Source organism: Platichthys flesus, chromosome 6 (genome assembly GCF_949316205.1).
Source record: "Platichthys flesus chromosome 6, fPlaFle2.1, whole genome shotgun sequence".
NCBI lineage: Eukaryota > Metazoa > Chordata > Actinopteri > Pleuronectiformes > Pleuronectidae > Platichthys > Platichthys flesus.
The window spans coordinates 14,082,666-14,103,930 of NC_084950.1; the positions used below are offsets into that span (position 1 = coordinate 14,082,666).

The 21,265-nt window shown below is 40.8% G+C and overlaps 4 protein-coding genes across 4 annotated transcripts; 2 read left to right on the forward strand and 2 right to left on the reverse strand.

Annotated features, from left to right (window-relative positions):
- Positions 1-620: 620 nt before the first annotated feature.
- Positions 621-6,099, reverse strand: ppcdc (phosphopantothenoylcysteine decarboxylase). The gene is made up of 5 exons (XM_062389443.1): positions 5,906-6,099; positions 4,963-5,058; positions 4,429-4,557; positions 4,171-4,339; positions 621-1,324 (listed from the first exon to the last, which is right to left on the reverse strand). Exons 1-5 carry the CDS (start codon positions 6,047-6,049, stop codon positions 1,236-1,238), a joined length of 627 nt encoding a protein of 208 aa, XP_062245427.1. The 5' UTR covers positions 6,050-6,099; the 3' UTR covers positions 621-1,235.
- Positions 6,100-6,211: 112 nt separating this feature from the next.
- On the forward strand, positions 6,212-10,208 carry hacd3 (3-hydroxyacyl-CoA dehydratase 3). The gene is made up of 11 exons (XM_062389442.1): positions 6,212-6,353; positions 7,043-7,085; positions 7,180-7,253; positions 7,358-7,522; positions 7,642-7,687; positions 7,869-7,979; positions 8,086-8,213; positions 8,347-8,459; positions 8,964-9,070; positions 9,152-9,283; positions 9,383-10,208. The coding sequence occupies exons 1-11, from the start codon at positions 6,276-6,278 to the stop codon at positions 9,457-9,459; spliced, it is 1,074 nt and encodes a 357-aa protein (XP_062245426.1). The 5' UTR covers positions 6,212-6,275; the 3' UTR covers positions 9,460-10,208.
- ints14 (integrator complex subunit 14) lies at positions 9,870-16,732 on the reverse strand. The gene is made up of 12 exons (XM_062389441.1): positions 16,671-16,732; positions 15,671-15,955; positions 15,475-15,582; positions 14,311-14,466; positions 13,475-13,593; positions 13,258-13,400; positions 13,083-13,175; positions 12,499-12,643; positions 12,254-12,387; positions 11,845-11,960; positions 10,660-10,725; positions 9,870-10,574 (listed from the first exon to the last, which is right to left on the reverse strand). Exons 2-12 carry the CDS (start codon positions 15,890-15,892, stop codon positions 10,341-10,343), a joined length of 1,536 nt encoding a protein of 511 aa, XP_062245425.1. The 5' UTR covers positions 15,893-15,955; positions 16,671-16,732; the 3' UTR covers positions 9,870-10,340.
- Positions 16,733-16,846: 114 nt separating this feature from the next.
- LOC133954629 (sodium/potassium/calcium exchanger 1-like) lies at positions 16,847-20,574 on the forward strand. The gene is made up of 6 exons (XM_062389044.1): positions 16,847-17,105; positions 17,405-18,468; positions 18,779-19,003; positions 19,085-19,174; positions 19,411-19,571; positions 19,708-20,574. Exons 2-6 carry the CDS (start codon positions 17,500-17,502, stop codon positions 19,925-19,927), a joined length of 1,665 nt encoding a protein of 554 aa, XP_062245028.1. The 5' UTR covers positions 16,847-17,105; positions 17,405-17,499; the 3' UTR covers positions 19,928-20,574.
- Positions 20,575-21,265: the final 691 nt, after the last annotated feature.

Genomic DNA, 21,265 nt, shown 5'->3' on the forward strand with positions numbered 1-21,265 from the left:
TTAGGAGATGGAGTCTTTTCACATAGATAAACATGTCTAACGCTAATGTGAACCATTGGCTTCATCACTTTTCACCTTTGGTACTTGAAGTCATATTTGACTCTAAAGAAAAACCCTTTGGAAAATGCATCTTCCTCCAGGTGGTCCCTCTGTGGGATTATTTCTAAAATCAAAAGATGTCCTCCAAAAGGTATAACACGTGTTATCGGCACAGATGCAGTGCACATTTGCTGAACCACGGCTGAAATTAGCACTGCAATGGTCACTGAGGCATGCGTACCTCAGTCAACAGTTTTGATGTGTCACTGCAGTAAGGCCCCTTCCTGTGAAACTGCCTTAAGGGGCCACCTAACGCTGCTTCCCCTTCTCATAATTAACCCCATAGGCACCATGACGGCAACGAGGAGACGTTGTTCACTATAAAATGACATGCAAATGCATTTAATCCTTTTTTTATAATGACTAGATTGCTGAACTACACCTGCAGTGTGCGACGCAGTGAACATTTGTTTGTCTGCACACTGCAGGATCTAATCTAATCTCATAATGAAACACGAAAACAGTGCATTTTGCTATTCAGGATAGACAAAAGAAGATAAAATGTTCACAAACATGGCAGAAACTTTGTAAACAGTATTTTTAATCCAATGTTTTGTACTTTACTTTAAATAATGACAACATTTATATTCATCCTTCTGTTATAAAAGACACAATTCCAATGTGAAAGCTATAACCACAGTGACCATAACTGCATTGATTATTTCTGTATTGATCAAGCTTCTTCCAAGGAGCACATTACTCCACACACTTCCAAGGCACTGGTTCCAAACCAACTTCTTTCAAGGTGAAACAAGGATGACATGCATAGTGAACATTCTTGGAGTTGGAGTGACAAGACAGATGTGTGTGGCAGACAGACATTTAGACTGTAAACACACTGTAAAGGCCAAAACTGCATTTCTCAGCTCATGTGTGTCAGCTTCATTAAGTCATCAATGAAATTCTACTTTGTATACAGAAATGGAACATCACACAGTTTAGTGTAAATTAGGGATAGACATGTCTCTGTCGAAAAGGGGAACAACGAAAGAGTCAAAGATATGCAAATGAATGGCCGTCGGCTCACGCCATCGCAAGAGGACAAGTCTTGAGATAAAGTGGGGTTTTGAAGACAGGTCATCGTGGTGACTTTGAATTGGTTTTTGTTGACACGTTACTGCAACATGACGTGGCGTTCAAGCGTTCTCAGATGACTCATCTGTTCTCTGAAGATACTGCTTCACAACATCGACAATAGTCGACACCTCTGCCATGCCGCCTTTACCTGAAACGGGAAAAGTGAAGAATTACTGGTTCCACCAACAGCTTCTGCAGAACAAATTATTCCAATGATGATGCAAGCCCTCGTGCACGTTCTCCACACTCACAAACACACTTTGATAAATACATATATTACATTCTGAACCTGCGCAGGGTTTCCATATCTCTAGGTGTGTGTGGTGTGTTTTGATAGAAATTACCAATGAATCAATGAGACAAGGAACCATGAAAACATTGCCTGTGCCAAGACTTACACTTACACTGCTAATAATAACTTTACACTCGCTGTTGCTTCAAAGTAAAAGGCTCCCAGTAATTCCCAATACAGAAAACTTATTTCACATTAGAAATTGCTCTAAGTCACCACTGAATATGTTTGTTGATATATGATTCTTAAATTATTTTTTCAATCTTCATTTGCCTGCATGTCCATATGATTTTATTCAGAAGAATAAGTGTTTTTCATTACTGTGGTTTTTGCAAGCATTAAAAATTGGTTATGATCCTCCATGTACAGGTTGCATTTTTCGATGCATCACCACAAAACATATGACAAAGGAATTTACAAAACTGCTGGAAATATTCTGGCCAGCAGAAGTCTAGACCTCTTTTCCAACTCGTGTACTTTGCTGTTCCTGGAGTCTCAATAGTTGGTCAAACGAATTTACTGGAGACGGTCATAGTTCAATGCAGTAGAGATCATTCTCCCACAAGCTGTAAACCCGAGCTGGTTCGGGAACCCAACTGAAGACTGAGCTTCAAACCTTCTGCTTATATTGCCCTCCCTCGTCTCTGCTCTCATCCTTTCAGCCAATCAGGGGGTGGGTGTCTCCACCTCCTTTCTATTTTAAAACATCTGCCTTTTCTCAAACATAATAGAATCATACTTTTCTAAATTGAATTTGTCTCCCCAAACAGTTTCACATTGGGTCGATTCTTATGGAGCAGCGATCGTCTTGGAGCGGCGTCTGTTTCTGACTTTATTCGATTTCAAACAGGTCTAGCTGCATTTTATCAAAATTATTTAATATCTACTATAATGGATATATTATAACATAATAATGATCTATGTATGGGCTTAACCTGTGTGATGGGTGCTTGTCATCAATTAGTGTAACAAATAATCGATTGAACATGCTTCGCTGAATGGGTGCAATTCCTTTCAAGAGGGACAGTCCCAATGGCTGTTTTTATTTACACAATCTCAATGGTCATAACCAGTGTTTGAGATGCTTGTCAAAGGTTTTTCTACAAAAAAAAACGATTGCACGTTTGAGAGACACCCTTGAGATTTTCTTCTTGTTCTAATCAAATACAAACGATAACAAAACCAGCTAGTGCTTTGAATGGCTTAACCTGTCAAACTATAAGAGTGATAAACCGATTTCCATCACAATATCTAGAGATTAAATTCATATTGGGGTGGGTTAGACTAAAGGCAAGTGTGTCAGGCTGTGTGCCAAAAAGCAGCAGAGAACACAATATAGTTCTCAATTCTATAAGAAGACAAAAAGGAAGTTTAGAGGATGACCACCCAAAGTGGTAACACACCCTCTGCGCAACAATCTATACAGAGCACATACCAGGTTAAACACATGTACTCTGTCACACCAAAATCAGAGCATTTATGCTGATTATTTAAATGCAGGCTGAAAACAATTGTAAGGATAATTGACGTCTTGTCGACTGCCAGTTAATGAGTTGCCATTTACGCTTGTTTTTCTTGTGTGTAACATTCCTTCATCTCATTTTATGAAGTCATGTGACCGAGGACCGCAGGTGACAGCCCGGTTGCTCTGCCTGCCAAAGGCCCCAACCATGTGGTGAGCACTCCTGTGGTCAAACCAAACAGGGGGAAGGGCCAAGAGAATTAGGTGCACTTCCTGCCATGTAGCAGCGGAAGGCTCTTGGATCACTGAGTCTGGGTTATGAGAACAACGGAGTTTGTATCTCATGATAGACAAACCTGATCGAGGCACACCTTACAGAGACTGAAAAGTTCCCATGTAAACTGGGCGTGCACACAAAAACTGTCTTGAAGCAATTCTCAGTGGAGCAGCATGAGTGTCGTCTATATCGCACGTGTAACCACACCCAACGGACGGCATCGCAATGTACAGTCCCCCTAACGATCACACAGAGTACATAAATGCAGCCAAGGGAGAAGTTCAAACACTGTGGAGGAAATAAACTTGGCTTATTTAATCAACAGCAACATGGGGAAACTACCAGTTTTGAAACCTGTTTTTATACAAAAAATGCTGCTGCTTCAAAATAACCACACTGCACTCAGTTAAGTATACAGATAAAAAAACAAATGTTTGTGTCTGTATACTTATCTTGTTATACAACTTTTGTCTATGCAGTTCTGCCTATTTAACCTGTTTACTCACCATTGAACCATGGATGTCGTGGTTAAGGACTATTAAACTATATAACACCTTGTTATTTTAGGACTATAACTACTTTATACTATAACTACTTTACTGTTAAAGTAACAATAAAATCTATATTAGAAGACTACAATGCAGTTACTACCTCCGCCAAGGAGATTATGTTTTCATGTTTGTTAGCAGCATTGCACAAAAACTACAGGACGGATTCCAATGAAACTTGGTGGAAGGATGTGATATGGGTCAGGGAAGAAACCATACAATTTAGAGCCAGGTTTTTGCTTTCTTCAAACATAGTGAGATAAGGCTAATAAGACTGTTAGGCCTTGGCGGAGGTAATTAACATTGAGGTACAGAGTGTTATTTGAATTCAAACTGTTGCAGTTAAACTACAGATGGAATATTGTTTGCATTCTAATATATTTTTTCCTTAGTGTTTCCTTGCATTAAAACTCACCTTCATCCCCACACGCTAACTTCTTAAATATGCAGGGGATTTCCACATATCCAAACTCTTTCAGCCTGGAAACCTGCTGGGCTGTAATGGGATGCTGCCACATAGCTGTATTCATCGCAGTGCAGAAGAGGAGAGGGCGATTGGTATCCCAGGCTCTCACCACACACGTCTGCCAATAACAAACACCAATCAGAAATCAAATACGATAAATAAATATTTGCCATTATAATTTGTAGGTAAGCAGATACAAGTTCTCACCAGCAGATTGTCACAAATGCCATTAGCGATCTTTCCGAGAGTGTTGGCATCCAGGGGAGCAATGAGAAGAAGGTCTGCCCAGCGCCTGAGCTCAATGTGGAGCACAGGGTCAGATCTCTGTGCCCACAGCTACAACAGAAAAAAAGCTATTACCCACAGAACTGACCAGAAACGGACTTCCTCACGTCTTTCATTGAATGTATGAGCATTTAGACTTCAGAGTTTCTCAATACTTCCTGTCCTTTGTGGCTGTTTCACAATTATCTGTAGGCTCAGCATCTGAAAAGCTGTCAAGTCACTATACTGGACAACTGGTGCCACACTTTAATTCACTCAATGTGGTTTCGAGTGTGGGATTAGATTATAATTTAATTTCACGAGCCTGACGGGAGCTTCAAATAATTTAAAAATGATAGATGATATATATAGCACATCCATTCATTTTGAGATTTAATTAAAAATACAAACGGAAAAACTATCAACAATCATGTCTGAGGACTAATGGATTACTAGGATATTGAACCAATTTGTTACCTCCCACTCCTCCTGGTCACTGTAGATTTTTACAGAAATGTCTGCAGGGTTGAAGAAGTGCTTGGCATGCTCCGTAGTGACGACTCTTACTTCCACCTTAACCATAAAACAAGACATTGACAGGGTTTACATTTTTATTTAGCTGTTTCTCTACAGGGTTGAGGATTTACAACTTAACATACCATATCACATTTCTCACAGAATTGTGGGGTTGGATGTGTGTAATAACTCTGGGCACCAAGATAATCCTTTCCTATGATATCTCTTGTCTGCCTTTAGGGAATATCTTGGAATTTGATCAGTTTTGATATGGACTATATGGACTCACAAACCATAATAACAAGACTGTCATGCTGTAGTGTGGCTGCTGTGGTTGTATTTCTGCTCCACAGATACAACACCTCCATCTTGTGGTTCAGATGTGGCAACGTACAGGACAAGCTGAGAAGCTAAGCAGCAATAACTGCAGACACTACAAAGCATCTGTGAGCTGACAACAATGGCTGATCTTGCAACAATTATGCACAGTTTGTGCATATTCAATCAAATCTTTAAATGTGTAAAAGAATCTGCTTCGGCAATAAACATGTTTGATAAATCAGAGAAAGTCTCAGCTGTGATTCATGACATTAAACCTCATTTTATCTATTTGGTGAAGCACTTTGTGATCTTTTTTGTTAAAATAAATTATTTATTATTATTTTATATGTCATTGCAAAATGAACTGTTACTAAACAGCCACAAGGGGGCAATCATAATGCTTTGGCTTCACTTTTGAGAAGATGTCATGTCGCCTATCTCATGTTTGATTAGCTGGGATGGTAATCAAACATGAAGTCAGGAAGACAGACACTTAGAAACAGAGACAGGCGTAAAACAGACAGACAGACAGACAGAGGGGAATATCTCCTCTTACGGAGGTAACAGATATGGAGCCGCTCACCCCAGAGAGCTGGAGAAGCTGGGAGACCAACAGAGGCAGCTTCAATGATGCGACGCTTCCGGTCACAGCAACAAGTACCCGGAATTTCCCGGGTGATTTCACCAAATCAGTAACTTGCCGAGAGCCATGTTCCTCGGTCTGCATGTTGGCACGTGGAAAACTAGACGGACTAGAAGAGCTCGGGCTGTGTGGTGGTCCCGTGAAACCACCTCCACTTCAGTACTTCCGTAAATAGTCGCTGTGACGCGCGCGCGAGCACGTCGCTAGGCTGACGTCCGGTGAGCGCGCTCGTTGACAGAAGCTCCGTGCTAATGAGGAGTTAGCATGAAGCGAGGAGCCTCCATTCCCCTCTAACTCCACGGATCCCACGATGCCGCTCACACCGCTCGTTAACTGGGCCCAGCGACATGAAGACATCTACCTGCGAGTGGAGCTGACCGACGCTCAGGTGAGCGGACCCGTGTTCGGACTATAGACTGTGAATGGAAGCGAGTGCACTGCTCAGCTGGAAGGCTCTGAGCTACAGCTCTGCCTTATGTCTCTAAGAGGAAATATTACACTGTGTTATAAACACACACCACCGATGGTTTTGTGTGTGGTTATGCGTGCGTGCGTGCGTGTCTGTGTGTGTGTGTGTGCGCGCGTGTCTGTGTGTGTGTGTGCGCGCGCGTGCGTGCGTGCGTGCGTGTGTGCGTGTGCGCGTGCGCGTTGAGTGTGTCAGTCAGTCAGGGGTCAAGCTGGTTAGCATGTGTCAGTTACTTCCACAAGATGTTCTCTCACTTCACACCCCAGGCTGAAAGGAGGAACCGCCTCCAGTACATATTTGTATTCTCTTCTCTTCTCTAAAGGCAGGCATCATGTGGTAGAGTTAGTTTTTTATAGCACCATATTTTACTGTGCTGTTCATTATACGTGATCCTAACCAGAGCCGAAACAGGGTTAGTTATGCTAGGAAATTGAGTGTCACTGATATTGCTGGTTAATATGTTGCTATTGTAACCTTGGTTTGACTTATCTGTCTGTTGAAGGTTTGATTATTATCTATGTTCTTTGGTATCGCGCACAGGAAGTGTCATGAAGTGTGAATTCTCACACTTTAGGAGGAAGTAAACTTGTCATGTGTGTCTGTCTTTGCAGATTATCGATGTCCATGTGCGGGAAAATGTTCTTCTGTTCAGAGGTGAAATATGTTTCCTGTACATCTGACTCTACAACCAATGTGTAATTTTTAAGTGTAGTTGTGTCACTGCTCACGTGTGGTGTTTTGTGTGTAGCCCAGGGCAATGGAGCAAAAGGACAAAATGAGTACGAGTTCAGCCTGGAGTTTCTCTCCCCAGTAAAGCCAGAGGTATGAGCCCATTTTTAAAAGTGTTCGTAAACATGTAGTGTACTTTCTTCCTAATGATTTCTAATTTAGCTGACTGTGCTCATCGTATGACCCCCTGTGCTCAGGTGAAATATAAGTCCACCCAGCGGCAGGTAAATATCACAGTGCTGAAAGAGCAGCGTGGCTGGTGGGAGCGACTGACCGCGCAGGAGCGTAAACCTGTCTTCCTGACACCTGACTTTGACCGCTGGCTGGAAGAGTCGGACGCAGAGATGGAGATCCGTGAAAAGGTGATATTAAAGTTGTATCGTGGAAACATCACCATGTGCATTTAGCAGCTTGGTTTTTTATTAAATAGCAAGAGACTGAAGGTTTGTGTAAATGTGTTCTGTTTTTTTATTATGGAAAGGAGGAGAAAAAGCACAAGCTGAAGGCTGCGAGGCATAAAGAGGAAGGTGAATACAAATATTGACCAAAGGGAATGTCTCTGTTATTACGTACAAAGCCTGATACCGGTTTTAATGAAAACCTTTTATTTCAATATCATTTGCAGTTAAATTGTGTTTATGTTTATGATGTTTTTATTATTTGCATCAGGCTCCTGTCATATCAAGTTCCTCTTTTCTAATGTTACAGGGTTTGTCAGTCTGAAAACAGGATATCTGTTTCTATATAACTTGGTGCAGTTTCTCGGTTTTTCATGGATCTTTGTAAACATGACTGTACGCCTTTTCATCTTCGGAGAAGGTGAGAAATTGTAACGCTAAAGTCTTTCGTTATTTCTCCTCCATTGATCAGTTACTTCACAAAAACCTGGCAAGACCATTCATTTACATGACTCCTCTCATTCCAGAGTCTCTCTACGACACATTCAACTCCATATCGGACGTGATGTTCTTCTGCCAGGTCCTGGCTTCAGTAGAGGTCCTCAACGCTGCTTTTGGTGTAGTCAAAACAGGCATTGTTCCAACTCTTATACAGGTATATGAAAATGTTAAGCCTCATTCAAATTCCCCGGAGGGAAATTCAAATGGCCTCACAGATGTGCTGCAATTCATTTCTAGAGTGAGGACAAATGTTTTAATTCTTTTTTTTTTTTTTTTTTTTTTACAAGGTGGTTGGAAGGAATTTTATCCTCTTCATCATTTTTGGTAGTTTGGAGGAAATGCACCACCAGCCAGTCGTGTTCTTCGTGTTCTACCTGTGGAGCGGCATCGAGATTTTCAGGTAGGTCAGCGCCTGATCGTTCATGGTGAGCAGTCATGTAGGGTGGAGCCGTAGGAATGACTGTTATTTTCCAGTCAGAGTCTCAACACACCGGAAACAGAATCCAGAAATCCTCTAAATGCTCCGCTTACTGAATTCTTTCTCTTTAATGTCATGTAATGTAATTTGTGGACAGTTACCAACTATGTGCTTTTAGCATAGATTCTACCCACTCAGCAACATTTGCCTCTAAACAAAACCGGTTATGCAAATAATCAACTGTTGACACAAGAAGCATTGTCAGTAAAACCGTAATATGTAAATTCAAACTGCAGCTTCACATCACGGCCAAACAAAGACTCAGCTTCACAGAGGAAAGGTCAATGTCTACCAACCAACAGACATGAACTGTTATCTCAAGGATCAACGTGTCAGTGACCAACATTATGCTACATCATCATGTGGATGGATTCTTGCAGCACGACTTGTTTCCTGCCTAAAACTGACGTGATGTTTTAATCTCAGGTATCCATTTTACATGCTGGGCTGTTGTAATACCGAGTGGGAAAACCTCACATGGCTGCGGTACACAATATGGATCCCACTGTACCCACTAGGTGTTCTAGCTGAAGGTGAGTCTCTCCACATCTGTCAGTTTATGTAATTCTCCACAAAAACAAACCGAAGGTAATCTCCTCTCCGTTCTCATGCAGCTGTGGCTGTCATACAATCCATTCCCATCTTTAACGAGAGCAAGCTCTTCAGCATTCCTCTGCCCAAGGCCATCGGCACCTCCATCAACTTCTCCTACGTCCTGTACGTTTACCTCGTTCTCATGGTGATGGGTAAGTCAAAACATTGTGTAAATCTTTCTACAAATATTGTGTTCTTATGTCAAGACTTATTGGTTTGATACCAACCTGTTGGTCCTTCGTCTTCCTCAGGGCTTTTTATCAACTCTCGTCATCTTTACAAGCAGAGGAAGAGGCGTTTCCGTACCAAGAAGAGGAAATCAAATTGAGACTCGACATCAGTAACTGTCCTCAAACGCCTCGGCTGCCTGCTTATTTCTGAAGATATCTTTAAATGTTCCTAACAAACGATGATCCCGTCCTATCAGTGATGTTATGAAGATATCTTCTGATTCCCAGCTTGTTTACGATGGATAAAATGACTTCCTTTATAGTCCATGTGAACTTTGTGATGGTTATTGAATATTTAATTCTCACTTACTGGTTATTGATTCTAATAAGAATTTAGTAGATTAGTGAAAAGCTGTAAGCCATAATCTTTGATGTCCTATATTAATGTTTTTTGTATGTTAGTGCAGTGGAATTTTTGGTTTAATACATCGCACAAAGCAGTGATCAGGATATCCTCCTGTCATCATCTGGTTTGTGTATTAATGAAGAAAGCAAAACAATTCTGAAGTATTGTATATGATATTATTTCAGATTTCGAATGCATCCCACAAACCTCAGGGAAAATTACACTGGTGACTTTTAATACAGAAACAGTCTTGTGTCCCTTTTGCTCAATGCTAACTAGCTATGAAGAATTCTTATTTGTATCCCAACCTAATTCTGCTGATCATGTGATTTAGAAAGTAAACATTAACGGTCACGTCTCAGGTTTCCTGTAACTGTGGCAGTTATTCCACACTGAATACAATTTAAATGTGTGTCTTGTTTGTGAAAAAATATCCTACAAACTAACATGTAAAAAAAGTATGTACACTCAAATGTTTTTACAAATACATCATTATCTACATTTTTGCCATGTTCAGAGTTTCTGTAATCCATCAGGACTCGTTTCCAACATCCAGGGTGCAGCAGGTGTGGCCTCCTCGTGGTCCACACAGGCTGCTGTATCTAAGTCCATCATCACCAAGTCACATGTGGTTTAGCTGGAGAAGTCTGTATGCATGGGGGCGATATTCTGATCGAAAGCAGCATACTGGGAATCCCCAGTGCTCGCCAGCTTGAGCTGCTGTGCGGCGTGGGAGAGCTGGAAGGCAGCGTCAGGATGGGCCGAGTCGGGCAACATAGTGCACTCTCTCTCCAGCAGATCAGCCACTCCCTTCAGGAGCTCCCAGAAACCGAACGCCAGGGCAGCCTTCCGCAGGCGGTTGAGCTCCTGACAGGTTCAAATAAATAACGGTTATTTACATTGTGAAGTTCAGCTGGGTTTTCAAGCTTGAGCAGTTTTTATTCAAACCTACCTTGTAGAAGGTTTGAGTTTTATCGGGTAATTTTCTTGCATTCCTCAGAATCTTCTGCACATCAGTCTGTAGAATGAGAAATAACCCACAAAATGTGTGTAATAATCAAGCATTATAATTGAGACTCATTACTGTATCACATCATGATGAGGCAGAGATGAGAAAATTCTTATGTTAACAACTTGCGAGAGGTTAGGTCATCAGAGCGGTTGTTCAGTAACAGTTAACGGTGAGAGCGAAAATACTCTGAGAGGACAATGTAGCACCATATTCATTTGTTTTAGGGGTTATTACATTTTACCAGCGACTTTCCTCATGTGAGGTGTCCGTAGTTGATTAATACATATGAGAACTCAGACATGACTTGTGAGTAAGAATTGCCCAGGCTCCACTGCAGAGAGGTCATGCCTGTGATTGTTACAGACTGTGTTAGACAGCTCGGTATTTTCACACAAGAATCTGCTTGTTTGTCGAAAAATAGACAAGATACATTTTAAACTTCTTTAATTCAGTGACAAGTTCCACACAAAGGACCTTCTTTGATTCATTTTGTTGCGGACATTTCTTGTCTGGGCTTAGTCATTACTGAATCAGGATGACTACAACCAAATCCTACCACCTCAGACTGACCTCTACTACATTCTTCACACCATAAAACCCCCATTGCGGACATCAAACAAAAACAAGGGTAATCCCAAAAAAACGTTTAACCTGAAAAAAAGAGATATATGACTGACGCTGTGTATTACTCAGATAGACCTGATTTAAGGGGTCAAAATAAAGTGTGTGTGTGTGTGTGTGTGTGTGTGTGGGGGGGTTATCAGACAGAGATATCACAGACTCGGCCATGAATCCACATTCCATTTTGAATGTCTGAAGCAAAGAGATAATGTTAAAACTTTCTATAATTTGTTTAATATTGTTTTGTAATTGTTGTCAAAAGCGAGTGTTACATCCATATGTTGCTTAGTTAGACTTGTCCCGGCTCAAATCTGTGAATATATAAGCTGCAATGCATTATGGGAACCCTTGCTCTTAATAATGGCCTCTACAACGACTCTAATCTTGGATATTATGTTATGAAATGGTATTCTCTCCCAATTCTTATAGAAGAATCAAAAGCCACTATTTGTGTCACTTCTCCAAAGACAATAATGCTGTGATACATCAGTGATTTCAGTTTACCTGTAGTCCACTGGCCTTTATCCACACAGTAACGTTCTGGGCATAGCTTCTTTTGGCCGACGGCTGCACGGGAAAGGGACTTTTATCATCCTCTCCATAGGGATTTTCAGGAGCCTCTGAAATAGCAGAGAAGTTCTGAACTGTGAAATCTCCCGTATCGCAATCAAAGCAGCTCACCTTTGTTCTACAACTGTGTAAATCATTAACTGCTTGATTGTGAACACAAATAGTCCCTTAGGAATAGGCAGTTTTAACATGAAAATACAGTTTCACAATATTCCAAAATGTCATAGTACTACATAAAATGATGCCTTCAGGAATGATGATGTTTATGAGAAGTCTGCTAATGCGTTGTTCTCCCCGGTAAATCTGCAGACAACGTTCTGTTTCTTTGTCTGCGACAGTTTACCTGAGATTGGTCCCAAATATGAGATCTTGCCGAGCCAAGGCAGGGGCTCTGAACCAGGCTCAAACAGTGACATCATCAGATTGGATTTCTTCTTACTGTCCGCTTGAGAATACAGCATACCATACCACTCTGGCCTTGGGAGAAAACAAATTGATTTATTCATGAAAATGTATCAACTCTTTTAAAATTCAAATGGAGTAAATCTTGCGAGTATGTTATATATAATAATTTTTGTTGATTCTCACCCCAGCTGGACCAGCGCCACCATTCCCTCAACTTTCAGACTGCCGTGTAAAAGGACACAGAAATTGGGGCTTTTTCCTGCCATCTGACTGGCAGAGGGTTCCTCCTCAAGCTCATCTGTGGCTCCTGTGCCAACTTCATCCACTTCTGAAATAAAGCAAAAATAGGACAGGCTGCTAATAACATATGATCTGACATGTAGTGTACTGAGCCCCTTGATTTTAGTCTTTGCAATAAAAAATTATGTGTATATGGTAAATATGACTGGTAAACATCAGACAATATGCATCTGCTTCGCACACTATTTTAAAGATTCTTTTCCAAAATGTATTTATTCAAATTTTTCTGGTGCAGTATCACTAGTTTATTTGCAGTTTCTCCTAGTTCTTCTTTTAAACGTTTATTACTGAACAATCTGAGCTAACACTGGATAATACCAATTTTGAAACAAGAGCTTTTGAGTGTGGAGGGTTTACAATGCAGGTGAAAAAAACAATTAAAAAGGGATCTGATGATCCAAAGGGCAAGACGTACAGCGGTTTCCTATATGAATATTAATAAAGTAATGAAAGTGTTCAGCACAAACCTTTGTTTACAGCAAAAGGCAGGACCAAGTGTCTGGATATAACAGGAGGACTGGCAATATCAGCAATTTCGATGAACCCCACAATTTCCAAATCTGAAACATACATATGAAAATTACTTTGTAGAATGATAGCTTATTCGACTCTAAATGAATAAATGTGAAGCCGGCTGGGTACCTGTATTGACTGCTCTTGGCATGGGCTCCACCTCATCATCCACCACAATAGGCTCAGGTCGAGGGAACACCTGAACATCCGACGACAGGTTCCCACAGTGCAGGACCGCATGGAAAGGAGAGTATGCATAATCAATCAGCCTCCTGGAGATAAACAAAGATAAAGTGTTATAAAAGAAAAAACATGATATAAGTTAATTTGCGCAATTATATCATACCCAAACATGGCCTGTACACTCTTCATGCAAAGTGGTCCCTCCATAGTGAAGATCTGTCCATCCCCACCACTGAGGCGAAGGAGTTCCTCCAGGTTGTCCATGGCATCAGTCATCTGTAACTGCAGGTGCACAAGACAGGAAGTTTCATTTGTAACAGCAATCCAATGTAACGCATGATTCCAAAATTATACAGAGATGTACATTTGAAAAACTGATCCGCACTGGACACAAATATTAGAAATCTAACACTGTAGACATTTTAATTAACCATCAACATAATGTGTCACTATATAAGTACTAAAGGAATACGAAACATTTACAAAATGCTCTCAATGATCAGATTTTGGCTTGCTTTAATAATTTAGTCATCCTACTCCACCATGCAAACACTGTATTGTAACAAACAGGATTCAGTGAACTAATAGGATGTGCAGATCTTATCACTTTCATCCCAGTTCAGGGAAGTACAATCAGTTTGTCGTCAGCTAATTATTAAAACAGATGAGATGACACATAATCACTATAGTCTCAAGGAGTCACTGACATTTCATAAACACATTCATGAATACTATCATCACTCTTTCTGATTCTCCTTCAAACATGGGGCTTGACAAAACTGACAAACTAACAAAGACTTTTTTATCAACATCTATAATATTTAGGATTTAAAGACCCAGTATAGGCCGTCACTTTAGATCCTGTTTATAAGCAGCTGCTTCAGGATGCATGGTTTCTGATCAAAATTCAAACTGGTATTAACCTTACTGCATTTGGATAAAGATGCAAGTAAACAGAAAAAACTGCTGAACAGGAACCCTAAACAAGGTTATCAGTACCTCTTCTGCATTAGCCACACACATGATGTACAGTTTGGTGGGGAAAGGGAAAGGAAGGGGGAACTTCTTATCATCTGCACGGTGCTTCAGTGTTTGGAGAGCGTGGCGCAGAGAACCCTTTCCAATACCAAGAGATCCATCAGTAATCAGCATCAACTAGAGGTCATCAAAAAGAGGCATACAAACGGAGATCAATATTTGTAGGGTTTCTTCACATTAAAAGTTAAAGGTTCAGTGTGTAGAATGTAGTGACATCTAGTGGTGAAGTTGCATGAGGCAGCTGAATACCCCTCACCCCACCCTCCCCTTCCAAACATGAAAGAGAACCAGTGGCAGCCTTCAGTTGTCATAAAAAATGGTCATAAGGTGTTTAGTTTGTCTAGTTTTGGCTACTGTGAAAGAAACATGGTGGCCTCCGTAGAGAGGACCTGCTCCCGACATAAATATAAAGTGTTTAAATATAAAGGCCCATTCTAGAGTAAAAAAAACAACAATTTGTACAATTAAGATGAAACGCACAGGTGAAAATATCACTACGATTAGTTTAAAAAAAAGAATCTGGCGATTGATCCCTTTCACCTAAATCTTACACACGGAACCTTTAAATGTATTATGACCATAATGAATTAAATCTATGACATATGTCATGTTGACGACAGATATGAAGTAATATCAGATCCTATTACTTGCACATCCTCATTATTGAAGAAAATTAATGTCTAATAGAGAAAAACCCTTGAAACAGCAAGTTATCTCTTTAAACTACAGTCAGAGACGGTAGGTATCCATAGTCTTTCCCACAATCTGAGCGTATTGAGATAAATTCTGACCAGGTTGTTTGTAAACTAACTAATCATTTTAATGTTGATCTTGTTTGATATTTTATAACAGCCTGCTAACATCTTTATCATTGAGAAAGAACTACAACACATGTGGACACTGAACACTGTGCACGCCAAAAACACATTCCTTGAAAGAAAATATGGCATTAATGATGGTTAACATAATTTAGACCTACCTCAATGTATTTCATACCTACTATGAAATATTTAACATATTTAAGACTTTTTAAGGCCCAAAGTTTAGTTAAAATTTTAAACAAAACCTCATGGAAACACCGCATTACTACTCAGAGGTCTGATGAAAGAGAGCTTTCCAAAGTACCTGACAGGGACAGGCACTGCCCCACTCCTGTTGGACAACGTTACTAACGCCTTGAAGAGCTGATTCCACGCAGGTCTTGTCATAGTCTTCCAGGCTGCCCAGAGCCTCCTGCACAGAAAAGGACATATTCAGTAAATATTCCCTCAAAGCTCAGGTGAGAGAAACCTTCTTTTTGACTGATTGGGGCTCACTTTACCTGCAGTGTATTGTAATCTCTGGTGAATGGCACCAGCAGCTCCCACAGGGAAGAGAAGGCCATCAGAGCCGTGAACTCCAGACGGTAGTTGGAGGCCATGTGTTCAAACAACATGTTGAGTCCGTGCACAGCCAGGTTCTTCCTCTGGAACTCCTCGCTGCCATCCAGTGACACCGGCCGTGTCATGGACAGAGACACGTCCATCAAGACGACGGTAGGCATGGCTCGCTGCTTATACACTCAAAACAATTCAGCGGACTTAAAGTGGCCTCCAGTGTGCTCCCACTGAAGGAAAAGACAAGAAGACGACAAATGTGAGAACATCACAAACACTGACGTCAATAAGCTTCTCATAAATTTATCGCGATCGTGGATCATGTTGGCAGCTGATCACGGACTATGATTACAACAAGACTGCTTGACATATACTCCCCAACTCACATATTCTACCATTACTGACAATAACTCCTCAATTCATTCTTCTCAAAGATGTTGTAAATACAGATATGATGCTGATATTCATAGTTACACGCAGCATTTATTGCACTTCCCCTGGTAATAGGGTTGTTTGGGTAGTTTATCCTTACTGTAAAGAGTCAACGACAGAGGATGTCGCACTTTGTTAAGCCCAATGAGACAAATTGTGATCTGTGAATATGGGCTATAGAAATAACATTTGATTAATTGAGAGATAATTGAAATGAGCAATCGTCAGTTATCTGGCTTATGACGCCACAGTAGCGGTATCAATGTCACCGACATGACAAAACAAACATGTAATGACGTTCACAGCTAAAACAGTGAAGGACACATCACAGCGGAGAGCTAGTTGCTAATTTTCGCTAGCGCCCTGCAACAAACGCCCAAAAGACCAAAGTAAATAAAGGCTCAGTTCCTATTGAACAAATATAAGAAAATAAACAGACACAAGCCTCACACTTTGTGTGAACTTGAATTAGCAGAGAGTCAAATCAATAGATAGATTAAGACATATACATGCCATTCAGTGTTTCGCTCGCCATACACTTCTGTGTTGTGCTGAAGTGTGCAGCGCAATATCCGTCCGGGCGAAACACGTGTGCCGTTTATTATAATCATATGGTACCTATGTGAGGAAAAGCTCATGTTTGTGCGCTAAGAGATTTACATAAAAACAATCCGGGAGTATCATCAGTAATTTAAACAATACTTGTGTTTACTCGTGCACGTTATCAGTTTGAGTTTAGGGTTTGGATGCTAGCTCATATTTAAATGTGATGTGCTGGAAAAACAACTGGTCATCGAAAGAATAAACAACATTTTTTTCTTTTCAGTTCAGGGAACATCGGACACGAGCATCAGCCAGTCGATCTCAGCCCTGGATATAAAAAACAATATCTTGGATTGTTGTGTATAAAATACAAATTAGTTGATGAAGTTTGGCCACTTGTTAAAGGTAAGACAGAGCTCACATCGTTTCTGTGTTTACTGCTGTAAATGATAAATAACATAAATAGAGTAAAGGTCTGTCAGGCTGCAGAACCAGTGTGAGGACAAGACTCTGTCATAATCCCTTAAGATTTAGGACTGAGATGATGCATCTGGTGAAGTCTTGAAGAGATTTTTGTTTAACTTGGATCTGGGATTAAAGTGCACTCTTTTTTTATTGCTGTAGCTCTCATGTCTGAATAGAAGAAGCTTGCTCCATCTGCCGTATAAATGATCTCAATTTCAAGCAGTTTTTTTTCTATCCAGGGATCGAAGGATGTAAAAGATCGGTCGGCTGAAGTTTTGGAGTCTTTTGCTGCATGCCCTGCCTGTGAGGAAGCTGGCCTCGAGCTCATGTGTGTATGTTTGGGAAAATGAATTGTGCAACAGGAAAGAGACTGAAGCTGAGCTGGGTTGCGTTTCTCCTCTCTGGGGGTTTCCTCTACCAGCTGACCACCAGTGCCAGACTCTACAGGCCTCAGATTGGAGAGGACCACAGTTCAGCAGAGGCACCGGTGCTGGAGGAACCTGCCACTGCAACTTATGAATTAGAGCCCACTGATGAAACGACGAGTGAGGTGCAGGTAGCGAAACATCCGAATACAACAACGTCAGATTTGAAAGCATCCACCCCCACTGAATTTCCACCAGTGACAACCACAAACCAGACTTTTGTGAACTGCATCTACCTGGCCCCTGAGCCTCCACCAGAGACCCTTGCACCAGCTCCAGCAGCTCCTGGTGAGGCTCCACATATACGAGGAGAATACCCTGAAGATGTTTTTACTATAGCAGACCGCAGACGAGGCTGGGTGGCCCTCCACATATTTGGGATGATTTACTTGTTTGTGTCACTTGCAATTGTGTGCGATGAGTTTTTTGTTCCTGCTCTGGGGGTAATCACAGACAAGTTAGCCATCTCTGATGATGTGGCAGGAGCCACCTTCTTGGCAGCTGGAAGATCTGCCCCAAAGTTTTTTGCCTACGTCATAGGGGTCTTCATCGGCCACAGCAACGTGGGCATCGGCACGATAGTTGGCTCAGCAGTTTTCAACATTTTGTTTGTGATTGGAATGTGTGCTCTGTTGTCTCGGGAGGTTCTTCATCTCACTTGGTGGCCACTCTTCAGAGACGTCTCCTTCTACATACTCGCCCTCATCTTACTTATCATCTTCTTCCTGGATAATGTCATAATGTGGTGGGAGAGCATGATGCTGGTGGCCAGTTATTGTCTCTATGTGATCTTCATGAAGTTTAATGTGCAATTAGAGCGGGCCTTCAAGAGCCAGCTCCACAAACACAAGAACATCGCTGTGGAGGAAGCTAACAAGGTGAGCACGGCTGTGACAAATGTTGTTCAGGTCTAAAATCAGATGGAATGCATTATTTTCTATTTACCATATTCATTAACTAACAATATCATTGATTGTCATGTACTGGGAGAAATGTTTGGAGAAAAGTTAGTAGACATTTGAACAAAGTTGATATACATATATTCCTTGTACAACTCTGACTCATCATGAGAACAAAGCTTTGGAACTTTTAACACACTATGTGTTTTTGAAAGCAAAATGTCAAAAAGATATAACTACTTTATTATTCCTGATCATGATCAACTCACCAAATGTCTTTTTCCTATAGGGTGGGTCAAAAGACTGTGACCGTAATGATGAAGACGAAAAGGATAAAAACAGTGAAGATTCCAGTGAAAATGATGAGAACGAAGTGACAGTGAAAGAAGAGGAGAATGAGGATAAACCTCTGTCTTTAGAGTGGCCTGACACGCCACGTAAACAAGCCACCTACCTCTTCCTGCTGCCCATAGTCTTCCCTCTGTGGCTCACAGTTCCTGATGTTCGCAGACAGGTGAGAGGCACAGACATCTCTGGGATCTTCTGTTGAAATTCAAATACCTGAACACTGTGTGTTTTTGCTTTGGACCAACAGAAATCCAGAAAGTTCTTTGTGGTCACCTTTCTGGGCTCCATTCTGTGGATTGCTGTCTTCTCCTATCTCATAGTGTGGTGGGCACATCGGGTCAGTGGAGGTTGTTATTCTCATAGGTGACCTTTTCAATGAGTTGCCTTGTTTTCTGCAGCAAAATCTATTTTATTTTATTTTATTCTATCATAGCCTGTACTCAATTTTTTCTATTTTAAATCATTGTGTCCAAAGTCCTTCAGAAACAGTGTATCCTATAGGTCATATTAAGAGTGTGTCCTGGCTGTAGGTTATATTGAAGACTGAATTTGATAACAAATTCGCTCCTGTAGATAGGAGAAACCATCGGCGTCTCACATCAGACTCTAATCATCCTGGCTTCAGCGACGTCCGCCCCCCACCTCATTACCAGCGCGATAGTTACACGTAAAGGTCGTGGTAACATGGCTGTGTCCGGCTCTCTGGGCAGTAACATCTTTGACATCACTGTGGGGTGAGCTCTCATAGTCACGACTAGACTAAAAAATGTATCCTGATTAACCTACAGCTGACAGGTTTCTTCCTCCCTCTGTCTTTCTCTCTGGGTGTTTCTGTCTGTTCCCCCTGCTCCATGTTATTCCTTTCACAAGTCTGCCGGTCCCATGGCTCCTGCTCTCATCCATCCACAGTTTGGCTCCAGTGGCGGTCAGCAGCAATGGGCTCCTGGGTGCCGTGACACTCCTCCTCCTCCTCATGCTCCTCTTTGTCGTCATCATTGCGTCCTGCAAGTGGAGGATGAATAAGATGCTGGGTTGCATCATGCTCCTGCTCTACTTCATCTTCGTGCTGTTTCATTTCATTGTTCAGTAGCTCAATATTAACTTGCCCCTTTCTGTATTTCAAAGGCCTGAAATCTTCTGTGCATGTTAAATCATATCCGCTCATGACACAGACAGATGAAAGTATAACTTCTCCAAAGGCTACATTTACCATAATGTCCAAACATATTATTATCACATTACATCTTGAATCTACTTCTGCCTCGGCACACAGACGCCAGCACAGTTTAATTCAGGATTAGCCAATAGGAATGCTAGATATGAGCCAGCTGGTCACTGCCAACACAAAGTGCCTCGAGTGTCACTCTCTGCAGCCGGCAGCGTTATAAAGAAGACAACTCACAGAACTCTACACTGAACTGTTATTTCTCCTCTCATCTTAGACCTCTCTGCTCTGTGATGTAAACCTATATGAAACATAGTAGCTTCTAGAGGAGACATGTTTGTTCCTCTTATGATTAATATTAAAGATTGTATGTTATATTTTTCCAATGAATATGTTTATATTAGAAAAAGATGACCACCTGCTAGATTTTGTTCATTTGATTATTTTCACATGTCCACATGCAAGTTGAGAAACACACACTGCTCACTTGAACATTACTGTATACTGTCATATAAATAAATATATATATCTCTATCAAATATACATCTATAATTAAACATATTATCAATATATTCGATTTTTGATCATTCTGTTTATTTTTGCCTTTCATGGTATATTTCATCTCCCTCTCTACAGCATATATTTTGCCTATATCAATAATTAAATTGTTCACTTTCTCGCTCTGTAAACTGCTTTGTTTGGGTTTTTTTGTGTGATTTTTTTATATTTTTCATTTCATAATGTGATGGAAATCTGAAAATACAAGAGGCTGGAACATCAAATTTGTCTTTGTGTATTCTAATAGGGGCTTTCTGCAGAAAGGATCAACACAGAGTCACAGGGATCTCAGAGTGACTAAGGCTGTTTGTCTGAGCCAGTTCATATTGGTTCGGGTTGAAACAGGAATCCAAGCACAGCAAAACTGATTTATATGTTTCCTTTGGAGAGAGAGCAGACATAAATTCAGTTCTTTGAAGAGTAAATAAGTGTCTCAGGTCATAAAAGTTCAGATCATAAACAATTCAGGTCATAAAAGTATTTAGACAGGTCTGCAAAAAATTACTTTTCATCTACAAAATAGGGTTCAACTACACTTCGTTTTTTTCCAGCACAGTAATAAAACCGGGGAAAAGTACAAAAAAGGATCATATTTGATCCGTCTCATTGTCTGCATATTAAATTATTTAAAACTATTGCTTTTGCCAAGATTTAAATTTCTTCATGCATGATGTGTATAAATCATTATATTTTTATATTGAAATT